This window comes from Loxodonta africana, chromosome 7 (genome assembly GCF_030014295.1).
Source record: "Loxodonta africana isolate mLoxAfr1 chromosome 7, mLoxAfr1.hap2, whole genome shotgun sequence".
NCBI classification, from domain to species: Eukaryota; Metazoa; Chordata; class Mammalia; order Proboscidea; family Elephantidae; genus Loxodonta; species Loxodonta africana.
In genome coordinates this window covers 123,144,593-123,169,866 of record NC_087348.1, presented here as the reverse complement: position 1 = coordinate 123,169,866, position 25,274 = coordinate 123,144,593, and the positions used below count along the sequence as shown (strand labels likewise).

Here is a 25,274-nt window from a genome sequence, read left to right as displayed (position 1 = left end):
CTTGAACAAGCAAAGAACATTCCTATCTCAGGGTTTTTGCACTTGCTGGTCTCTGCCTGGATTTATTTTTTTCTCAGATGTGATCGTGATTTGCTCTCTTCATGCAACTCTCTTAAACATCACATCCTAAGAGGCCTTCCCTGCTCACTCGTAACTAAAGTATTACCCACCCCAACCTGGCCACTCTCTAGCCCCTTAATCTCTATCATTTTTCTTTATAGCATCTTCATAAATAGCTACTAGAAATAAAGTTCAGTTCAGTTTCAGTATTTGGCTAAAATCTGCTATTTGTCTTCACCTTCTGGTAGGCCTAACAAACAGATGGCATACTTTAACATTGTTCTGACCTTCTGAAATGAGTACTGTCAATATTTGTATAAGTACAGATGTTACTACCCTTTCTAATAAGTGTAATAATGTGGTAATGCCATTAGGCATGTATTTAGATTGATTTTAAATATTGGATTATTAACTATCATATATTACAGATAGGCATTTTATATACCACTTGGAGTGAAAACAACCCCTTATGTGTTATAGATTAAATTTTCTCAGTCTGAGTTATAAATATATATGTATTATTTTAAGAGTAAAATACAAACCATAATGATTATTTTGAGAATGTGGATTTTATGTAAAAAACTAAAAACTCTATATAGTTCAGTAAATAAGAAAACAGATTGATAATTAATACAAATATTAAGAGAGAATGCATAGATAGATAAATATAAAGAATAACATTGAAAGCATTTGGAGCCAAGCAATATTAATGAAAATGTAACTAATATAAAGTATAATAGACATGATTCAAAACTTTGTAGAATTATTTGGCGTACTAGCGTTTGCAACATTAAATAAAATAACATTTAAGACCAAAACTTAATTGTAGGTTATTTAGTTCTATGTAACCATGAGTCCTTCAAAAAGAAATCCTATTTGGGAATAACTCCCATTTTGTAAGAGTGAAATAATGGAATGCCAACTTTTCCATCTCAAAACTTCCCAAGGAGTAAAAAGCTCTACTAACAATTTCAAAAATGTTCAGTGCAAATCTTCTTCACTCCAAACTTAAATAATAGAAAGATGAAGAAAATAAAGAAAAATTAGATACATCAAATATTTATTTTTTCACTTACCAAATTTTGAAAAATATACATTAAAACGAATACTTATTTAGGAAAAATTTATTGATGTTTTAAGTCTATGGAGTTGAAAAAAAAAAACTTTACAAAATCATCGATACGAATTACCAATTATTTTCAGAAGATGAAGTAAAAGGAGGTTTGAGATTTGCCTAAGCTATGAGTCGTATTTTCAAGAAAACATGTTACTGAAAAGTAATTTTATTATTTTTACTGTTTTAAAAAGCTAATATTATTAGTAGTATTGTTATATATTCTACTGAATATCCTACTTTAATATCATGTCCATCAATTAGACATGCATGTACAGCTGAAAGTCCTTTAAAAGTGTAACAACATGTAAATTAACCATCACCACTTGCCTTGCTTGTAAGAAATTTCTAGTCACAAACAGCTAACAACAAAGTCAGTCTGACTGAAGATACATTATAGAATGGAAAACCAGCAGAGTGTCACACAATTATCACCGACAATGGAAAAAACGTGGTGAAAGCGATGATAGAGTTAGGAATCACAAGCACATGATGTTTTGTTCACAAGCTTCCATAGTGTGTTTAGAAATAATAATAACACAGCATGTGATAAATAAAAAAAAAAGTTGCCATCAAGCTGATAACAACTCATGGCACAGCATGTGACAGGACAGACTTATTGACTAAAGCAGAAAAACTGTCAATGATTTTATTCTTCTTCTTTAGCCAAAGACAAAACTCCATGACATGTGAGACATTTGCAACTGTCTTATCATACACTCTTAAGTCAGACAAGAGAGAACCAAGCTACTTGAACCAGGAAAGCCTTGACATACTATTTTGCAAATAAGGGTACTGACAGCCATATTGCTGACAATCACTAGGTACCTGCAAGGAAAGTAGTTTGTTTGCTAGAACCTACTGATTCCTCAAGAAACCACATTTGCCATTAAGAGTTTACATATTCTCTTCATGATTTCTGCTGTAAAGATCCTCTTATTATGCCACTCCGGGAAGCTGCTGAAATTGGTATGCATGTGATGAAAGCTAAGATGCAGATACAAATTTAGAAAATATTTTGCTATCTTGAAAGCCAATTATGTTGCTATACTGTCACATTCCTAGGACCAAGATTTATCTTCTTACAGTACAAAGAGCGTAATTTGCAGGATTGCTTCTAAAAACTGCAAATCATCAAAGACCACAGATTAGTGTTTAGCATTCCAAATGTGCAAGACAGCTGACCACAGGAGGAATTCACCCACTGACAGTGTGAGAAATTACTATTAATGTACAAAATTTGACTAGTAAAATTCTGTAATACAATTACTATGGTAATAGCTATATTTTAATGGATAAAATTTAAGATGTATACATGCCCTTATTTTATTCTATGATGATGCTAATCCAGCTTCACATTTGGCTGTATATTAATCTTAAATCTCAGGATTTGGGCCAAAGTATATTTTTGATACAATCCTAATATCAACAAATTTGTTTATTATCTTCCTTACTAAAATGTGACGCTCCTGATGGCAGGAATTTTGTGTTTTCCTAACCATTGAATCTCCAGCACTTAGAACAGTGGCTGGCACATAAATATTTGTGAGGCTCAATAAATATTTGCTGAATGAACTAATAAAAAGTTATATATGTGTGTGTGTATATATATATATATATGATCTACAAGGGATCTCTTCTAGCTGCGTAAGTACACAAAAATAAAGACTGAAGGTTTTCACAGCACAACACAGACTTTTCCAATTTTGTTTACACTAGTCTTAATTTTATTTCCTACCATGTGTAAAATACTGTACTGGGGACTGCAACAGTTATTAAGATGAGTTAGAAAAATAGTTTTCTTTTCCAGGAATGTAAAATAATATAGAACCTTCCAAAACAGAATAAGACACTACAGAAAATAAATTAAAAAATCAATACTTTAATTTTAACATTTATTTTTAGCATTTGAGTTCTTGACAGAAAATAAAATAAAACAAGTCTTCAATGTTAGATTGCCGAAGTAGAGTGTAAGGTTAAAATATAATCTTTATTTGGGTAGATTTAAATAGAAGCTAAAATCTCAAATATATCATGGATACTATAAAATATAAGGAACCCTGGTGGGACAGTGGTTAAGTGCTCGGCTACTAACTGCAAGATCGACGGTTTGAGCCCACTAGCTGCTCTGAGGGAGAATGATGTGGCAGACTGCTTCTGTGAAGATTTACAGCATTGAAAATCTTGTGTGGCATTTCCACTCTGTCCTGTAAGGTTGCTAGGAGTCGGAATTGACTCAGTGGCAGTGGGTTTTGTTTTGTTTTGTATAGACTGTATCTCAGGAGGCTAAATCACGGTGACTGGGAAGCACGAAAGAGATAAGTTAATGTCAAATTGTTTCAGAATAACCGTATGGTTGATTGAATTATTCCTTTATTCAATAAATAATTACTGAAAACCTACTGTGGGAGTCACGGTTCTATAAGCTTGGATAAAGCAGTAAATAGATATAAAGCTTTGCCCTTATGGCGTTTCCATTTTCGTGGATGAATACATAGACAATACAAATAAATACATAAATAAAGTATATAAAATATTAGATGGAGATATATGCTATAGAGAACAAGCAGGGAAAGAGGACAAAAACTATCAGGGAAGGGGCAGGGCTGCAATTTGAAGTAGGACGGTAATGAAATACCTGACCCCAGAAGCTTTCTTGCACATGTATCTGGGGAAGAGGATTCCTTTTAGAGAAAACAGTAAGGGTAAAGGCCCAGAGAGGGACTGTGCCAGGCCAGGCTCGTTTACTGAATCAGATGGGGGCAAGTATGGCCAGAACAGAGTAAATGTGGGAGAAGAAAAATAGGAGATGAAATCAGGGAAATAATGTAGACTTCATCTTAAAGGAAGCGGATACTCTGGGTGAGATGAGAAGTCATGGGAATATTTCCAGGAGAGCAGTGATGTAATCTGACTTGGGCTTTAACCAGAACATTTGAGGCTGCCGGGTCAAGATGAACAAGAACGGGAACAAGGGCGGGAAGCAGGACCAGTTAGGCGTGCAGCTGCATTAACAACGACTCCAAGACAGTAACAGTGAAAGCGTTGAGAAGTCCCTCTGCATATGTCCTGATTGTGCAGGCAAAATCATTTTCTGGTAGATTGGATGCAGAGTACGAGAGGAGAGGAGTCAAAAACGACTGCCAGACTTTTGGTCTAAGACACAGGAAGGATGGAGTTGTTTACTTTTATGGGATAGATTGTGGGTAAAATGAGTCTTTTGGGGAATGTTAAGTTTGAAATTTTTATTAAACATCCAAGTGGGGAAATACTGAACATGCATTAAGATATACACGTTAGAGTTAGGGAATCGAACCAGAGCTATAAATTTGAGAATAATCAAAGTTTAGATGGAACTAAAAGTCATGAAACTAGATGAGTCAAAAAGGGCATGAATACAGATAGATTGATATAAACAAGATTCCACATAAGAAGAGGGTAGCAGGACTCAGCAGTGTATCAGTGTACCAGCCACTTGTTTGAATTAAGGCAAAAAAAAAAGGATAGCATTCAAGGAGAAGTCACTGTACATTTTAAAACAAGAGACACTGAATCTAAGCAGAAGCTCAGTCCTAAAAATAAAGCATTAAAGCTTGCCCTTGACTCATGGTATCCCAACTGTGCTGGGCAGTAGAAATATCCTGGGGAGACATTCAGGAGTCCATTCAGCATGTCTGGAATACTAGGTCTGTTTAGCACCCCCAAGCCTAACTAGATACTGGAGATGGAGGTCTCTGCATCTATCCTGGAAACAATGGTGGCGTAGTGGTTAAGAGCTACAGCTGCTAACCAAAAGTCGGCAGTTCAAATCCACCAGATGATCCTTGGAAACCGTATAGGGCCGTTCTACTCTGTCCTACAGGGTTGCTATGAGTTGGAATCGACTCTACGGCAACAGGTTTGGTTTGGTTATGGGTATCTATCCTGGCTTAGACAGAATCAATTCATGTCCTAGGTTGGTGGAAAAATTACAGGCATAAAGAGTCAGGGGATCTAACTGACATGTTGACAATAGTAGGACAGAGAATCAAGACAAATGTTGACAACATAAGATTATGAATTGGGTAGAGAATATGCTGAATATAGAGAATGATCAGAAAAGAAGAACCAATATACTAAGGAAGGATGCAGCAGGGGTTATGTTGCAAGCCAAGGGGGAAACAGAGTGAAAATCAGGAACCAAAGAAACTCTCGGAAGATGTTATTTCTGAAGAAAAGGCAGACAAACTTGAAGCTAAGAAAATAATCCTAGAGTCCAAAAAGGAAAGAACCTGCCTACTCCATTTATGTACTGCTACAGTACCTCAGCAGGAAGCTGCAAGAAATTTAAGCTGTATTCAGAAGAGGATGTCAGATGGATCTTGGCTGAAAGCAGAAAGTACCAGAAAGACGTTTACCTGTGTTTTATTGACTATACAAAGGCATTCGACTGTGTGGATCATAACAAATTATGGATAACATAGCCAAGAATGGGAATTACAGATTACTTAATTGTGCTCATGAGGAACCTGTACACAGACCAAAAGGCAGTTGTTTGAACAGAATAAGGGGATAGTGCATGGTTTAAAATCAGAAAAGCTGTGTGAAAGGTTGTATCCTTTCACCATACTTATTTAATCTGTATGCTGAACAAATTTAATCCGAGAAACTAGACTATATGAAGAAGAATGTGGCACTGGCGGAAGACTCATTAACAACCTGCGACGTGCAGATGACACAACCTTGCTTGCTGAAAGTGAACAGGACTTGATTCACTTACTGATGAAGAAGATCAAAGACTACAGCCTTCAGTAAGGATCACACCTCAACATAAAGTAAAAAAAAAAAAAAAAAACCCACAACTGGACCAATAAGAAACATCATGATAAATGGAGAAAATATTAACAGTATCAAGGATTTCATTTTACTTCGATCTACAATCAATGGCCAAGAAATCATTGGGCAAATCTGCTGCAAAATACCTGTTTGAAGTGTTGCAAAGTAAAGATGTCACTTTGAGGACTAAGATGTGCCTGACCCAAGCCATATTTTCAATCGCCTACTCTGCATGTGAAAGCTGGACAATGAATAAGGACGACTGAAGAAGGATTGATGCCTTTAAATTACGGTGTTGGCAAAAAGTATTGAATATACCATGGACTGCCAGAAGAATGAACAAGTCTGTCTTGGAAGAAGTACAGCCACAGTACTGCCTGGAAGCAAGAATGGTGAGACTGCGTCTCATGTACTTTGGAGATGTTATCAGGAAGGGCCAGTCCCCGGAGAAGGACATTATGCTTGGTAAGGTACAGGGTCAGCAAAAAAGAGGAAGACTCACGATGAGATGGACGGACACAGTGACAGCAACAATTGGCTCAAACGTAGCAACCATTATGAGGATGGTGCAGGGCTGGGCAGTGTTTCATTCTGTTGTACACATGGTCAATAGGAGTTGGAACCTACTCGACGGTACCTAATAACAACAGTTCATTATTTCATTGGTTTGTTCATTCACTAATTTAGCTAACAGTAAGCTAGGTATTGGAAACAGTCAAATAAAAAAAAAAAAATCCTTCTTGCTCTAAAGGATCTTCTAGAGCAGACATCAGAGAATAAGTGCCAGGCTGTTTACAGGGCTCCCTCTGGCTGAAGTTCCTTGGGTATCTAGGGGCTCTCTGGCTCTCTCTAAATCACCAAGATTCAGAGGGGGTCTTTAACTACACGCCCCATAATAGACTGAGGGTCTCTCCACATTGCAGCCAAAATGATCTCTTTAAAACATAATCCAACCATGTCATTTCATTCCTTAAACTCCTCTAGTGGCTCCTTTTTGCCCTCAGGATCAAATGCAATTCCTTAATATAGTATCACAACTGGACATTTTCTGCCTCTGTAACCTAATTTCTGAGCACCCTTCCTTCTTGCACTCTACACTCTGCTTTCAGTTACTTGAAAGCACAAGGCTTACCCTTAACTCTGGCCTTCTCTCTGCCTGGCATATTCTTCTCTTTCCTCCTCACTTGGTCTGTTACTACTCAATTCTCAGCTTAAGCATTTCTTTCCTAGCCCGCTCTAGTTTAGTTACTCCTGCTATTTGATCTCATAGTACTATACTTGCTTTATCAATCTTACTGTTGCTGCTTATTTAGATGTCTACCTTTTCTGATAAACTGTAAGAATAGTTCCCTGGGAATAGGGCTTATGTCTACTTTGTGTATCTCTTTACATTCAGCAACCTTGGCACAGTGCTTGGCACCATGAAAGTATTTATCACATTTACAGAATTATTAATTGCTAAACAAATGAATGAATGCAAAAAATTTAAACTCTGAGAAGGCAGGAATTATATCTATTTACTAACCACTGTATCTCTGGTTCTTCACACAGGGCCTAGCATAAAGTAGCTACTTACAATATTTTTGACTTAATGAATAAATGAATGTCATCCCTGATGCTAGTCAGTCTTACCTTGCTCTTACGCAAAGCCTGTATGGAGCTGATAACTCTCAGTAGCTTGTTCTTTTCCCCCATATGTTACACCCCTAAATGCGAGACCCTGGGATCTTAAACTATGGCTGCACTTGGGCTCAAGCTGCTGTGGACCTGTTTGGATTTAGTGTGATCATCACACTTTCATAAGAGATCAAAAGCTGCTATTTTCATGGATGCTTGACAAATATTTCTAATACTCCCTGCCTCCCCAGGTTCCTATCTGTTTCTTCCCCAAATAGGTAGCTACACTATTTCCCAACCTTCACAAGCCACTCTGGATATTTACCTGTGAAATAGAGAAGATAGAGATGAAGACAAAGGACCTATCAGACCTTTGAATAAACAGATGGGAAGCAAATCTCAAATATTAAAGGTTTCCTCAGGGATATGGACATTTTTGTATATTTATAACTGTGAAAAAAAAGTATATGTAAAAGCAATCAGGAAAAGAAAACTAAATACTATGAAAAGCTGTAGCACAGTGTAGCGCCACAGAGTGGTGGAAGTGAGGAATAGTGCACGTTCCCTGGTCGGACGGTGAGGAAGTAAGCTAACGTTAGGGCTGAAAGTTGACGGTTAAGAGGGTATTTTAACATTAACATTGAGGCTAAAGGCCTATATGGCTGGGATAAAAAAAAACAAAAACCCAAACCCATTGCCGTCGGGTCAATTCCAACTTACAGCAACCCAACAGGACAGAGTAGAACTGCCCCGTAGAGTTCCGGAGGAGTGCCTGGTGGGTTTGAACAGCTAAGCTTTTGGTTAGCAGCTGAGCTCTAAACCACTCTGCCACCAGAGCTTCCAAATGCCTATATAGCTTTTAAGGAAATTGTACCATGTGAAAAAATGTTCAGTTTTGATGACCAGTATTCAACACACTAAGTATGAATAATCATGCCAGAGAAAAATTGTAATAATCCATGTAAAATTGCTTTAAAGGACATTAATTTCTGTAACAATATATTTTCATTTTAAGCACACAGTATAATTATTAAGCATACTTACACATTTGGTGTAATACAGGCTACCATTTGCAGCAAATAACAAAAACAAAAGTCTTTTCCCTTTACAAAAACAATATAAAGCAAAGAATACTGACATATAATATGAAGTGATAAATTCTCACAGCCAGGTAATTATAACATACTGAGAGAGCTTAAAACTAAACCCGTTGCTGTGGAGTCGATTCCAACTCATAGCGACCCTATGGGACAGAGTAGAATTGCCACATAGGGTTTCCAAAGAGCAGCTGGCAGATTCGACTGCTGACTTTTTGGTTGTCAGTTGAGTTCTTAACCTTGAGCTTTAGAAAATCCTCAAACGTTCTAAAATCACTGATGGACTATTTATCTTCCCTGCTTGCCTTTTACTACCTTCCTTCCCTCATATACTCCAGCCTTTCTTCCTTTCCTTCTCTCCCCCTCCCCCCCTTCCTTTCTCTCTTTCTTCCTTCCTTCCTTTCAGCATTTATTGACAGATTATGTGCCAGCCATATATACAGCAGATATAAAGATGAGTAAATCAAGAGTCTATGCTTGGTTCTTCTCTAGTTAATTTTAACCTCATTTTCAGATCAGTGCTTTTTTCTCTAGTAATTTTATAACCCAGAGAATATTCAGATGAGTCCTACCCCTTCAAAGGAGTCCCATTTGTAGGCTGGCAGGATATAGCAAGAGAAGAAACGATGAAAAGAAAGGAAAACAATGGAAGACACTCCAGAGGACGTCTCTAAAGAGATGAAAGCATTTACAGTCTTTTTTTTTTTTTTATAAGGGCTTAGAGATGAGCCTTCAACAACAGAAGGACAATTTCTTTTATATTAGAATAAAGATATGAGGATGAGTTCAGAAAGATCTGTCTGTACATAGGAGAGGAAGGTAGGAAGAGAGTGATATGAAAGGTCATATCTTAAAGCTTGAATTTTCTCTGTGAAATAATAAGTTATTCAAGGAAAAGGAAAGGCAGTGTCAGACTGGAGTTCTCAAGAAAGTAGTGAAGGTTTGTAACAGTCTCTGTGGGATATAGGACCAGTGCTCAGGGCCCATCCAGTGCTGGACACTTTATATCTGAAGTATCACCAGCAGAGCTCAATTGCCTGTGTATGAACCAAGTTCAATGTTTTTGAGGAAGGATGAAGCATGAGGAAAAGCGTTAGAATACTGAAGATGCTAAGAAGAAAAAAAAAAAGAAGAAGAAGAAAAGTAAAGAGTTAAAGTGATGTGCCATGGATTCTAGGCTGAACTGGGGATTGAACTCGGATACTATTGAATTTGGATCTGGAAATATAGTGACAGACTACAAGGACCCTGAGCAAGATGAGATAGAAGGCCTAAGAGAATAAGAACTTGAGAGCGAATGTAGTTGTGGTCAAAGAGTGGTATGTACAATGTTAGGAATTCAAAGGTAAAGCACTTATGAGTGATGACAAAGTTAAAGATGTGGGTAACTATGTGCACTGCTAAAAAAAAAAAAAGCATGGGTGAAGATTTCTACATAGAGAAGGACACAGATCAAGTTACTTACAGCAGAAGTTGGTGTGGTAAAGAAGGGTATGTGTGAATCAGATGCAACAAGCAGAGAAAGAAGGTAGTAAGACAGTGAAGAAAATGATAAAGGAAAAGGGATACATTGCAGGCCCCAACTAATCTGTATGTATTGTTTGCTATTGCTAAAAAAAAAAAACGCACTCTGTCTATGCCATTCCTTATTCAATCTTCCTGCAGTAACTTGACTGGGTTGCTCTGAAAAACCTTTATCCATCTGAAAAAAATCTGAAGAAATTAGCTCCCCAAAGGAGTACACTCTCTAAAACAAATGACTCGGTACATATCAGCTCCAGTTATGATCTATACATACCAAAACTGTAGATTGTTTTCTAAAATTCTCAAAAATGATGAAAAGCTACAATAAGCAGAAATAACTTTTTTTTTTTTAACAAAATCATAGATGAAAGAGTTAGAAATGGTGCTTCATGTACAAAATCACGATACCATTCTCATCGGTCACTAGCAAAGAAGTTATCTCAAAATACGGATCCATGGTACCATTTATTTTTAACTTAATCATTCAATGCAATTACCAAACCATTTTCTTTTACCTGTATTGCAAGGGCACGAGCTACCAGGCCTCTGAGGTATTGCAAGGGATCTTCTGGGCCTTCCCACTTGCTCTGCCACATGAGAGGACACTGCAATTTGACAAAGAGTCAAAATTAAGTAAAATTTACATACACATGACCTTACATTTCAAAGACCTTTTAATATAAGCACGATGGCAAAACTTTTTGGCATGATATTCATTATGCATATCATGAATTCATTTCATTAAGACATGTCTGTTTTGCTTTGATCTTATCTCATTAACATTAAATGGTATATAGAAGATAAACCAACCAAACCCATTGCCATCAAGTCAATTCCGACTCACAGTGACCCTGTAAAGACCAAGCAGAACTATCCCACAGGGGTTCCAAGGCTACCAATCTTTATGGAAGCAGACTGTCCCATCTTTTTCTGATGGGTTCAAATTGCTGAACTTTTGGTTAGCAGCCAAGCGGTTTAACCACTGCGCCACCAGAGCTCCTATACAGCAGATAGAATTAATTAATGTTTCTCTGAAAGCAGATATCTTAAGTGAAAATTTTTGAAAGAATAATGCTAATATCTACTGGGTGCTTACTATGTGTCAGAAACTGTGCTGAGTGTGATATGCACCATCTCATACACCCCTCACAACAATCCTAAGCAGATTTTATTATAATTGCCATTACACAGAGGAGAAAATGGAGGGCAAACCTGCTGCCATGAAGTAAATTCTGATTCATAGAGACCCTATAGGACAGAGTAGAACTGCCCCATAGGGTTTCCAAGTATGTAAATCTTTATGGAAGCAAATTGCCACATCATTCTTCCGGGGGGCAGTGGGTAGGTTGGAACTGTCAATCTTTTAGGTTAGTCAAGCACTTAACCACTGTGCAACCAGGGCTCTTGTCCAAAATCACAGGAATAGTAAATGGCAGATCCCGGATGGGAACCCTGACAGCCTCGCTCTAGAGTCTAGTTGTTATCATCAGTGCTGCCTTCAAAATACATTTCTACAATGCTTTATACATACTGTACTACATGAGAGTCAACATAAGATATTTATATGATGCAAATTAAAACTATGATGAGGAAACTACAGTTTACAGTAAGTTTATTTAAAAAACTTAAAGTTCTTTTGTTTGTTTGCTTTTTTAACTAAATAGCAGGGAACCTGAATGGTCTAAGTCAAAATCTAACCTCTTTTCACTATCTCGTGCTTTTTATGAGAGTTGTCATAGAGGCAGAATATAGGATATGGGCAGGTTGTTCATTTGTTCTTTTACTTTCCCTCAAGCATCAATTAATCAATTGATTATTGAGCAACCATCTGTTAAGCAGCTGCTATTTGCCAATCATCTGTTAGGAATTGGGGATACAAAGTCATAACACAACCTTTGTCCATAAAAGCTTGTCCTATAGGGAAACACAGACAATAAAAGAGATAGTTACAAGACAATACAATAAGTTCCCTGATGTTGACAAACACTGTGATCCAGGTGGGGTACATCAAATTCAAACCGCATATAAGGGGAAGGGTCAGGAAAGGTCTTCTGGTGGAAACAATGCTTGAGATGAGTCTCAAAAGGTAAACAGCTTATATTCAGGAAGGAAAAACAGCAGGAAAAGGACAGAACATTAACAAAGAAGGCATGAGAAAACTAGGGTGATGAAACAAGTAAGGAGCAGACTATGAAGCTTTGGGTGCTCAGGGTAAGGAGTTTAAATTTTATCTGGAAAGCAACAACATTAAATAAACTTTAAGCAGAGGAGTAACACAATAAGATCTGGATTTCAGAAAGATTACCCTAGAATAAATGAAAAAAACAAGCATTAGGGGGATGACACTGCAGTCAGGGAGGTAAATAAAGAAGCTACTACCATAATATTCTAGGAATGAATTGATGGAGACATACAGGAGATTGAGAATAAGAAGTCTAACAATAGCAAACATGTCTACAGCACTTACATGGTCCTGCACTTTTTTTTTTTTTAAATAATTTCTATTGTGCTTTAAGTGAAAGTTTACAAATCAAGTCACTCTCTCATATATAAACTTATGTACACCTTACTACATACTCCCACTTACTCTCCCCCTAATAAGTCAGCCTGCTCCCTCCTTCTAGTCTCTCCTTTCCTGACCCTTTTGCCAGTTTCTCACCCCCTCTACCCTCCCATCTCCCCTCTAGATAGGAGATGCCAACACAGTCTCAAGTGTCCACCTGATACAAGTAGCTCACTCCTCATCAGCATCTCTCTCCAACCCATTCTCCAGTCCAATCCATCTCTGATGAGTTGTCTTCGGGAATGGTTCCTGTCCTGGACCAACAGAAGGTTTGGGGACCGTGACCGCCGGGATTCTTCTAGTCTCAGTCAGACCATTAAGTCTGGTGTTTTTATGAGAATTTGGGGTCTGTATTTTTTTGTCCCACTGTTTACTATTTTATCCCACTGTTCTGCTCCCTCAGGGGTTCTCTGTTGTGCTCCCTGTCAGGGCAGTCATCGGTCGTGGCCGGGCACCATCTAGTTCTTCTGGTCTCAGGATGATGTAAGTCTCTAGTTCATGTGGCCCTTTCTGTCTCTTGGGCTCATAATTATCCGGTGACCTTGGTGCTCTTCATTCTCCTTTTATCCAGGTGGGTTGAGACCAATTGATGCATCTTAGATGGCTGCTTGTTAGCATTTAAGACCCCAGACACCACACTTCAAAGTGGGATGCAGAAAGTTTTCTTAATAGAATTTATTTTGCCAATTGACTTAGATGTCCTTGAAGCCATAGTCCCCAAAGTCCCACCCTTGCTCTGATGACCTTCAAAGCATTCAGTCTATTCAGGAAACTTATTTGCTTTTGGTCCAGTCCAGTTGAGCTGACCTTCTGTGTATTGAGTGTTGTCCTTCCCTTCACCTGAAGTAGCTCTTATCTACTATCTCATCAGTAAATAACCCTCTCCCACCCTCCCTCCCTCCCCTCTCTCATAACCACAAAAGAATATGTTCTTCTCAGTTTAAACTATTTCTTGAGATCTTATAATAGTGGTCTTATACAATATTTGTCCTTTTGCATCTGACTAATTTCATTCAGCATAATGCCTTCCAGGTTCCTCCATGTTATGAAATGTTTCACAGATTCATTACTGTTGTTTACTGATGCATAGTATTCCATTGTGTGAATATACCATAATTTATTTATCCATTCATCCGTTGATGGACACCTTGGTTGCTTCCAGCTTTTTGCTAATGTAAACAGTGCTACAATAAACATGGGTGTGCATATATCTGTTCGTGTAAAGGCTCTTATTTCACTAGGGTACATTCTGAGGAGTGGGATTTCTGGGTTGTATGGTAGTTCCATTTCTAACTATTTAAGGAAACGCCAGATAGATTTCCAAAGCGGTTGTACCATTTTCCATTCCCACCAGCAGTGTATAAGAGTTCCAATCTCTCCACAGGCTCTCCAACATTTATTATTTTGTGTTTTTTGGATTAATGCCAGCCTTGTTGGAGTGAGATGGAATCTCATCGTAGTTTCAATTTGCATTTCTCTAATGGCTAATGATTGAGAGCATTTTCTCATGTAACTGTTAGCCACCTGAATATCTTCCTTAGTGAAGTACGTGTTCATATCCTTTGCCCAATTATTAATTGGGTTGTTTGTCTTTTTGTGGTTGAGTTTTAACAGAATCATATAGATTTTAGAGATCAGGCGCTGGTCGGAGATGTCATAGTTGAAAATTTTTCCCAGTTTGTAGGTGGTCCTTTTACTCTTTTGGTGAAGTATTTAGACGAACATAGGTGTTTGATTTTTAGGAGCTCCCAGTTATCTGGTTTCTCTTCGTCATTTTTAGTAATGTTTTGTATTCTGTTTATGCCTTGTATTAGGGCTCCTAATGTTGTCCCTATTTTTTCTTCCATGATCTTTATCGTTTTAGTCTTTATGTTTAGGTCTTTGATCCACTTGGAGTTAGTTTTTGCGCTTGGTGTGAGGTATGGGTCCTGTTTCATTTTTTTGCCAAGTGGATATCCAGTTATGCCAGCACCATTTGTTAAGAAGACTACCTTTTCCCCAATTAACTGACACTGGGCATTTGTCAAATATCAGCTGCTCATATGTGGAAGGATTTGTATCTGGGCTCTCAGATCTGTTCCATTGGTCTATGTGCCTGTTGCTGTACCAGTACCAGGCTGTTTTGACTACTGTGGCTGTATAATAGGTTCTAAAATCAGGTAGATTGAGGCCTCCCAGTTTCTTCTTCTTTTTCAGTAATGCTTTACTTATCTGGGGCTTCTTTCACTTCCATATGAAGTTCATGATTTGTTTCTCCATCACATTAAAAACTGTCGTTGGAATTTGGATCAGAAGTGCATTGTACGTATAGATGGCTTTTGGTAGAATAGACATTTTTACTATGTTAAGTCTTCCTATCCATGAGCAAGGTATGTTTTTCCACTTATGTAGATCCCTTTTAGTTTCTTGCACTAGTACTTTGTAGTTGTCTTTGTATAGGTCTTTTACATCTTTGGTAAGATTTATTCCTAAGTATTTTATCTTCTTGGGGGCTACTGTGAATGGTATTGATTTGGTGATTTCCTCTTCGATGTTCTTTTTGTTGATGTAGAGGAATCCAAGTGATTTTTGTATGTTTATCCTGTAACCTGAAACTCTGCCAAACTCTTCTATTACTTTCAGTAGTTTTCTGGAGGATTCCATAGGGTTTTCTGTGTATAAGATCACATCATCTGCAAATAGAGATGATTTTACTTCTTCCTTGCCAATCCGGATGCCCTTTATTTCTTTGTCTAGCCTAATTGCTCTGGCTAGGGCATCTAGCACAATGTTGAATAAGAGTGGTGATAAAGGGCATCCTTGTCTGGTTCCTGTTCTCAAGGGAAATGTTTTCAGGCTCTCTCCACTTAGAATGATGTTGACTGTTGGCTTTGTATAGATGCCCTTTATTATGTTGAGGAAATTTCCTTCAATTCCTATTTTGCTGAGAGTTTTTATCATGAATGGGTGTTGGACTTTGTCAAATGCTTATCAATTTGTCAATTGATAAGATCATGTGGTTTTTGTCTTTTGTTTTATTTATATGGTGGATTACATTAGTGGTTTTTCTAATATTGAACCAACCTTGCATACCTGGTATAAATCCCACTTGGTCGTGGTGGACTATGTTTTTGATATGTTGCTGAATTCTATTGGCTAGAATTTTGTTGAAGATTTTTGCATCTATATTCATGAGGGATATAGGTCTGTAATTTTCTTTTTTTGTGGTGTCTTTTTACCTGGTTTTGGTATCAGAGATATACTGGCTTCCTAAAATGAGTTAGGTGGTATTCCATCATTTTCTATGCTTTAAAATACCTTTAGTAGTAGTGGTGTTCATCTTCTCTGAAAGTTTGGTAGAGCTCTGCAGTGAAGCCATCCCGGCCAGGGCTTTTTTTTTGTTGGGAGTTTTTTGATTACCTTTTCAATCTCTTTTTTTTGTTATGGGTCTATTTAGTTGTTCTACTTCTGATTGTGTTAGTTTAGGTAGGTAGTGTTTTTCTAGGAATTCATCCATTTCTTCTAGATTTTCAAATTTGTTAGAGTACAATTTTTCATAATAATCTGATATTATTTTAATTTCAGTTGGGTCTGTTATGATATGGCCCATCTCATTTCTTATTCGGGTTATTTGTTTCCTTTCCTGTATTTCTTTAGTCAGTCTGGCCAATGGTTTATCAATTTTGTTAATTTTTTCAAAGAACCAGCTTTTGGCTTTTTTAATTCTTTCAATTGTTTTTCTGTTCTCTATTTCATTTAGTTCAGCTCTAATTTTTATTATTTGTTTTCTTCTGGTGCCTGATGGATTCTTTTGTTGCTCGCTTTCTATTTGTTCAAGTTGTAGGGACAGTTCTCTGATTTTGGCTCTTTCTTCTTTATATACGTGTACATTTATTGATATAAATTGACCTCTGATCACTGCTCTTGCTGTGTCCCAGAGGTTTTCATAGGAAGTGTTTACATTTTTATTGCATTCTATGAATTTCTTTATTGACTCCTTAATGTCTTCTATAACTCAGTCTTTTTTGAGCAGGGTATTGTTCAGTTTCCCTGATTTTTCTGTTATTGATTTTTACTTTTATGGCCTTATGATCTGAGAAGATGGTTTGTAATATTTTGATGTTCTGGATTCTGCAAAGGTTTGTTTTATGACCTAATATGTGGTCTATTCTAGAGAATGTTCCATGTGCACTAGAAAAAAAAAGTAAACTTTGCAGCTGTTGGGTGCAGTGTTCTGTGTAAGTCTATGAGGTCAAGTTGGTTGACTGTAGCAATTATATCTTCCGTGTCTCTATTGAGCTTCTTACTGGAAGTCCTGTCCTTCTCCGAAAGTGGTGTGTGGAAGTCTCCTACTATAATTGTAGAGGTGTCTATCTCACTTTTCAGTTCTGTTAAAGTTTGTTTTATGTATCTTGCAGCCCTGTCATTGGGAGCATAAATATTTAATATGGTTATATCTTCCTTGGAAATTATTCCTTTAATCATCATGTAGTGTCCTTCTTTATCTTTTGTGGTGGATTTAACTTTAAAGTCTATTTCGTCAGAAATTAATATTAAAATTAATATTGCCCCTCTTTTTTGATTGTTTTTTGCTTGATATATTGTTTCCATCCTTTGAGTTTTAGTTTGTGCTTCTAAGTCTCAGGTGTGTCTCTTGTAGGCAGCATATAGACAGATCGTGTTTCTTTATCCAGTCTGAGACTCTCTGTCTCTTTATTGGTGCATTTAGTCCATTTACATTCAGTGTAATTATACATTAAGTATGAGTTTAGTGCTGTCATTTTGATGCCTTTTTGTGTGTGTTGTTGACAATTCATTTTTCCACTTACTTTTTTGTGCTGAGATGTTTTTCTTTGTAAATTGTGTTCCTCATTTTCATAGTAGTTGAATTTATGTTTGCTGAGTTGTTATGTTTTTCTTGGTTTCATTTTGAATTATGGAATTGTTAGACCTCTTTGTGGTTACTTTAATATTTACTTCTATTTTTCTAAGTAAAAACCTGACTTGTATCATCCTATATCACCTTGTTTTCCTCTCCATATAGAAGATCTGTGCCTTCTGTATTTAGTCCCTCTTTTTGATTAATGTGATCTTTTACATAATGACTTCAATGATTCCCTCTTTTGAGCATTTTTTTCTTTTTAAAATTAATCTTAATTTGTTTTTGTGATTTCCCTATTTGAGTTGATATCTGGATGTTCTGTTCTGTGACCTTGTGTTGTGGTGGTATCTCATATTATTGATTTTCTGACCAATTTCCTTTAGTTAATTATTGTAGCTTTGGTTTGGCTTTTGCAAATTCTCTAAGCTTGTGTTTATCTGTAAATGTTGTAATTTCACCTTCATATTTGAGAGAGAGTTTTGCTGGATATATGATCCTTGGCTGACAGTTTTTCTCCTTCAGTGTTCCATATATGTCATCCCATTTCCTTCTTGACTGCGTGGTTTCTGCTGAGTAGTCTGAACTTATTCTTACTGATTCTCCTTTGTAGGTGAATTTTCTTTTATCCCTGGCTGCTTTTAAAATTTTCTCTTTATCTTTGGTTTTGGCAACTTTGATGATAATATGCGTTGGTGATTTTCTTTTTGGATCAATCTTATATGGGGTTCGATGAGCATCTTGGATAGATATCCTTTCGTCTTTCATCATGCCAGGGAAGTTTTCTGCCAACAGATCTTCAACTATTCTCTCTGTATTTTCTGTTATCCCTCCGTGTTCTGGAACTCCAATCACACGCAAGTTATTCTTCTTGATAGAGTCCCACGTGATTCTTAGGGTTTCTTCATTTTTTTTAATTCTTTTATCTGATTTTTCTTCTATTGGTGTCAACTCCCTTGTCCTCCAGGTTCCCCATTCTGCATTCCAATTGCTTGAGTCTGCTCCTCTGACTTCCTATTGAGTTGTCTAATTCTGTAATTTTACTGTTAATCTTTTGGATTTCTGAATGCTGTCTATGGATTCTTGCAGCTTATTAATTTTTCCACTATGTTCTTGAATAATCTTTTTGAGTTCTTCAACTGCTTTATCAGTGTGTTCCTTGGCTTTTTCTGTAGATTGTCTTATTTCATTTCTGAGGTCATCCCTGATGTCTTGAAGCATTCTGTATATTAGTTTTTTATATTCTGCATCTGGCAATTCCAGGATTGTATCTTCATTTGGGAAAGATTTTGATTCTTTAATTTGGGGAGTTGTAGAAGCAATCATGGTCTGCTTCTTTATGTGGTTTGATATCGACTGCTGTCTCCGAGCCATCTATAAGATATTGTAATGATTTATTTTATATTTGCTCACTGAGTCTTATCTTGTTTTGTTTTCTTTCAATATACCCAGACGGGCTACTAGATTGCGCTATCTTGATTGTTGTAGCCTTTGAATCACTTATGTCCTATTACCAGCTGGTTTGGGCTGTTACCAGATATATAAGCCTAAGAGTCCATTCACTATTCTTGAATAGAATCAGCTTAGGTGTTCTAATTTTGGGTCACCAAGTGTGTGGTGTAGACTGTCGCCTGTTAACTTAGAGGAGTAGTGGTGATAGTTGTGTGCACCAGATTCTAGTAGCAGTAGGGGGCCACACTCCAGGGGGGGCAGGATGCTGACAGCCTTCCCCCATGTGCCAGTGATGTAGGTGTGTCTCTATTCCTAAAGCGCTTTGGTGGGTGGGCTCTGCAGGTGTACCTTAGGCACCCAATGTTTGTACCCCTAAAGATTGGTAGGCGTCAGTATCCTCAGGCCTCTTGGCAGGTGGCTAGGTGGTTTGGGTGCAGTGTTACCCCTCAGTTCCCTGTTGTGGATCAGTGAGGACTCTGTTTAATAGGTAGAGATATCAGACCTGGAAAACTTGTTTTTCCAGTGATCCACTAAAACAATTACAGTCAAATCTCTATCAGAATTGCCTTTGCATTATAATAGCCACCTTGTTCCTTCTAGGGATGAAAACCAAAGACTGTGGACCTCATATGCTTGGCTGGAGCTGGTTCTGTATTTTTATTCCAGATTAGGTAAGTCAGGGAAGGATTTTTCGTCCCTGGGTTTTTAGTAGCTGCTTCTCTCAGGCCAGGAGAATGGGTTAGGAAAAGAAAAAAAAAAACAGCAGAGCACTTCACTCTCTGGCCCAGGAAATTCCAGTGTTAATGAAGCTGCCTGGGGCAGGGAGGGGAGGGATCAGATAGATAGGAGAGAGTAGCACCCAGCAATACAGACAAAGTTATCTTGCTTGGTGATGACTCTTTTATCTGAGCTTCCTGAGGGGCCTGTAGCCTGTGTGCCCTGGCTGGGTCGAGACTGCCCCAGAGGGTCAGGCCCGCATCCCATGCTTGTGCTGTTTCAGAAGCCATGGTCAGCTCCTCTGCTTCCAGTCCAAAGCCCAGCACCAAGGTTCCCCAGCTGGGACGCTGCACTCCCGGCTCCAAAACCAGTCACTGCCACCCGGTGACTTCTCCTCCTGTCAGCTGCATCATTGTGCTGCCTGCATGCGCTGGCTGGGCTCCCCCCAAGGTCACTTCAGGGGGCTAGAGCTGCGTCCCATGCTTGCGCTGTCTCAGGAAGCCGTGCTCAGCTCCCCTGCGCCCAGTTCAAAGCCCAGTGCCAAGGTTTTCTGACTGGGACGCTGGCTCCAGGCTCTGAAAACAGTCGCTGCTTCCCCGTGGTTGCTTGTTCTCTCATTAGCCGCGTCAGTGTGCAGCGTGCTTGCACTGGCTGAGTCTCTATCGAGGTTTCCCCAAGGGCTAGGGGTTAGGGTTGTGTCCTGTGCCTGCCCCGCCTCAGCAACCGCAATCAGCCCCGCCACTCGGCACCAGAGAACCACGAGGGCTCAAGACTGTGGAACGGGACGCTGGTTCCAGAGGCGGTTGCTGCTTCAGGGCACAGATTTTCGATCCCATCACTCAGGTCAACTCTTTAGATCTGTGTTTGATGGTCAGGGTTCGTAGATTGTCATGTATGTGATTGATTCACTTGTTTTTCTGAGTCTTTGTTGCAAGAGGGATCTGCAGTAGTTTCTACCTAGTCAGCCATCTCGGCCCCACCTCTGTTCATGCACTTTTACACCTCACAAAAACCTTCTGAGGGAGGGACAATTATTATTCCCATCTTAGATATTTAGAAATTGAGGTAGAGAAAGATGAAGTGCCTCGCATTAAGAAGACACTATTATAATCTTGGGCATTTTAATTTACAATCTTAATATGTTTTTATATGAACTATTAAAAAGTGGCCACATTTATGAATTCTCTTCCCTTCAGTTAATAATCAATTATCTATGACATACACCACCATGCCACTAACAAAAATGATATGCTTTTCTTCAAATATGACTGTGGGACCAGTAATCCATTTTCTCCAGAACTGTTAAAATTAAGCGGTACATTGGATTTTAGGTTTTGAAAATGTCAGAAGAATTTCCATTTGATTCAAACTTACTATAGTGCCTAAACAAGGAGACAGCACTAATACTGACATTCAAAAAACTAGAAGTTTCACTGGGGTTTCATGTTGTTGTTGTTGTTAGGCGCCATTAAGTCGGTTCTGTCTCATAGCGACCCTATGCATAACAAAACAAAACAAAACACTGCCCAGGCCTGAGCCATCCTTACAATCATTGTTATGCTTGAGCTCATTGTTGCAGCCACTGTGTCAATCCACCTCATTGAGGGTCTTCCTCTTTTCTGCTGACCTGTACTCTGCCAAGCATGATGCCCTTCTCCAGGGACTGATCCCTCCTGAGAACATGTCCAAAGTACGTAAGACACACTCTTGCCATCCTTGCTTCTAAGGAGCATTCTGGTTGTACTTCTAAGATTTGTTCCTTCTTTTGGCAGTCCATGGTATATTTAATATTCTTCACCAACACCACAATTCAAAGGTGTCAATTCTTCTTTGCTCTTCCTTACTCATTGTCCAGCTTTCACATGCATATGATGCGATTGAAAACACCGTGGCTTGGGTCAGGCACGCCTTAGTCTTCAAGGTGACATATTTGCTTTTCAACTTTAAAGAGGTCTTTTGCAGTAGATTTGCCCAATGCAATGCATCTTTTGATTTCTTGACTGCTGCTTCCATGGCTGTTGATTGTGGATCCAAGTAAAATGAAATCCTTGACAACTTCAATCTTTTCCCTGTTTATCATGATGTTGCTTATTGTCCCAATTGTGAGGACTTTTGTTTTCTTTATGTTGAGGTGTAATCCATACTGAAGGCTGTGTTCTTTGATCTTCATCAGTAAGTGCTTCAAGTCCTCTTCACTTTGAGCAAGCAAGGTTGTGTCATCTGCACAACGCAGATTGTTAATGAGTCTTCCTCCAATCCTGATGCCCCATTCTTCCTCATATAGTCCAGCTTCTGAGACTATTTCCTCAACATCCAGATTGAATAGGTATAGTGAAGGGATACAACCCTGACACATACCTTTCCTGACCTTAAACCATACAGTATTCCCTGTTCTCTTCAAATGACTGCCTCTTGATCTATGTATAGGTTCCTTACGAGCACAATTAAATGTTCCGGAATTCCCATTGTCCACAATGTTATCCATAATTTGTTACGATTCACACGGTCGAATGCCTTTGCATAGTTAATAAAACATAGGTAGACATCTTTCTGGTATTCTCTGCTTTCACCCAGGATCCATCTGACGTCAGCAATGATATCCCTGGTTCCACGTCCTCTTCTGAGTCCACCTTGAATTTCTGGCAGTTCCCTTTCTATATACTGCTGCAGCCACTTTTGAATGATCTTCAGCAAAATTTTACCTATGTGTGATAGTAATGATATTGTTCGATAATTTCTGCATGTGGTAGGATCTTCTTTCTTGGGAATAGGATTAAATATAGATCTCTTCCAGTCAGTCAGGCAGCTGTCTTCCAAATTTCTTGGCATAGATGAGTACTTCCAGTGCTCCATCCATTTGTTGAAACATCTCAGTTGGTATTCTGTCTATTCCTGGAGCCTTGTCTTTTGCCAATGACTTCAGTGCAGCTTGGACTTCTTTCTTCAATACGACTGGTTTCTGCTCATATGGTACCTCCTGAAATGGCTGAACGTCAACCAATTCTTTTTCGTATAGTGACTCTTTGTATTCCTTCCATCTTCTTTTGATGCTTTCTGAGTCATTTAGTACTTTCCTCATAGAATCCTTCAATATTACAACTGAAGGCTTGAATTTTTTCTTCAGTTCTTTTAGTTTGAGAAATGCTGAGCATGTTCTTCCCTTTTTGGTTTTCCATCTCCAGGTCTTTGCACATCTCATTATAATACTTTGCCTTCTCAAGCTGACCTTTGAAATCTTCTGTTCAACTTTTTACTTCATCATTTCTTCCTTCTGCTTTAGCTATTCAACGTTCAAGAGCAAGTTCCAGAGTCTCTTCTGACATCCATTTTGGTCTTTTCTTTCTTTTTAATGAGCTTTTGCTTTCTTCATGTATGCTGTCCTTGATGTCATTCCCCAACTCATCTGGTCTTCAGTCATTAGGGTTCAATGCTTTAAATCTATTCTTGAGATGGTCTCTAAATTCAGGTAGGATATACTCAAGGTCATAATTTGGCTCGTGTGGACTTGTTTTAATTTTCTTCAGTTTCAACTTGAACTTAGCAGTTGATGGTCTGTTCCACAGTTGGCCCCTGGCCTTGTTCTGATGATATTGAGCTTTTCCGTCATCTCTTTCCACAGGTATAGCCGATTGGACTCCTGTGTATTCCATCTGGCAAAGTCCATAAGTAGAGTCACCATTTATGTTGGTGAAAAATGGCATTTGCAACGAAGTAGTTGCTAGTCTTGTAAAATTCTATCATGCAATCTCTGGCATTGTTTCTATCACCAACTACCTATCCTTCTTCTTTGCCTCCAACTTTCGCATTCCAATCTCCAGTAATTATCAATACATGCTGATTGCATGTTTGATCAATTTCAGATTGCAGAAGTTGGCAAAAATCTTTAATTTCTTCATCTTTGGTCTTAGTGATTGCTTGAGTGTTGCTGTCATGCTGGAAGCTATGCTGCCAGTATTCAAATAGCAGTAGCATCACCCATGGCGGACAGGTTTCAGCTGAGCTTACAGACTAAGATAGACTAGGAAGAAGGATCCAGCAGTCTATTTCCGAAAAGATTCAGCCAATGAAAACCTTATGAATAGCAGCAGAACGTTGTTTGATATAGTGCCAGAAGAACACCCCTCAGGTTGGAAGGCACTCAAAAGATGACTGGGGAAGAGCTGCCTCCTCAAAGTAGGGTTGACCTTAATGACATGGATGGAGTAATGCTTTTGGGACCTTCATTTGCTGATGTGGCACGATCCAAAATGAGAAGAAACCGCTGCAAACATCCATTAATATTTGGAATGTGGAATGTACGAAGTATGAACCTTGGAAAACTGAAAATCCTCAAAAATGAAGTAGAATGCATAAACATTGATATCCTAGGTATTAGTGAGCTGAAATGGACTGCTACTGGCCATTCTGAATTGGACAACCATATGGTCTACTATGCTGGGAACAACAGCTTGAAGAGGAATGGCACTGCATTCACCGTCAAAAAGAACATTTCGAGATCCATCCTGAAGTACGATGCTGTCAGTGATAGGATAACATCCATATGTCTACAAGGAAGACCAGTTAATATGACTATTAAAACATTTAAAAGATAAAAACCCACCCACTGCCGTCAAGTCAATTCCGACTCATAGTGACCCTACAGGACAGGGTAGAACTGCCCCATAGAGTTTCCAAGGAGCACCTGGAGGATTCGAACTGCCGACCTTATGGTTAGCAGCCGTAGCACTTGACCACTATGCCACCAGGGTTTCCAAAAAAGGATTAAAAAAAAAAGAAAAGGAAAAATGAAAACCTAGTGCATTCATTGGAATTTTAGTTCCACATGATTAACAATAGGAACAATTGACAAATTATCACTAATTCCTATACCAGCCAAAATTAAGAACTCTGTAAATTACTTAACTAAAATTGGCTTCACAAACATATACATAATTTGAGAATTGTATTTTATAAGAATAAAGACAGACTTCTAATTTAACAGTAACAAACCCCTTACCATTACACCTGAAAGGAAGCACAACACAGACCAGTAGTTTGTAAAAAAAGTTAAAACAAATTCCAATTTAATCTTACTAAGACCTTTGTTTAGCTCCATGGATGGGTCACACATATTCCATAGCTTTCAGATTTCTTATCGGTACAGAGAAAGGACATGTAAAATGGCATCTGAGAAAACTAAGGAGGTTCACATCCAAGAGATTTACTTAATTGAGTAATTCTCTTCTTAAATATAAATCTCATTTTATGAATCTTTTTACTTTATGTTCCCTTCTCAAGGAGGATCTTATATTATTTTCCTTCCTCAAAATATATAACTTCAGTTTTTCAATCAAAAAAAAAATTACTCGATACTTGTTATTTAAAGAGGTTACAGTAAGTTATAAAAAATTGGGGAGAAAAAGAAGAAACCAGTTTCTTTCTGCTGAGTTTTCTGCTGTGACAGCAAGGTATGCTAGA

The 25,274-nt window shown here is 38.2% G+C and overlaps 1 protein-coding gene across 2 annotated transcripts in view; it reads right to left on the bottom strand.

Annotated features, from left to right (window-relative positions):
• DYNC2H1 (dynein cytoplasmic 2 heavy chain 1) overlaps positions 1-25,274 on the bottom strand; it is a 413,953-nt gene that overhangs the window by 66,660 nt on the left and 322,019 nt on the right. For both annotated transcript variants that reach the window (XM_064288850.1, XM_064288851.1), the window contains exon 85: positions 10,743-10,832. In XM_064288850.1, the coding sequence (XP_064144920.1) occupies positions 10,743-10,832 (90 nt within the window). The remainder of the gene's footprint in view (positions 1-10,742; positions 10,833-25,274) is intronic.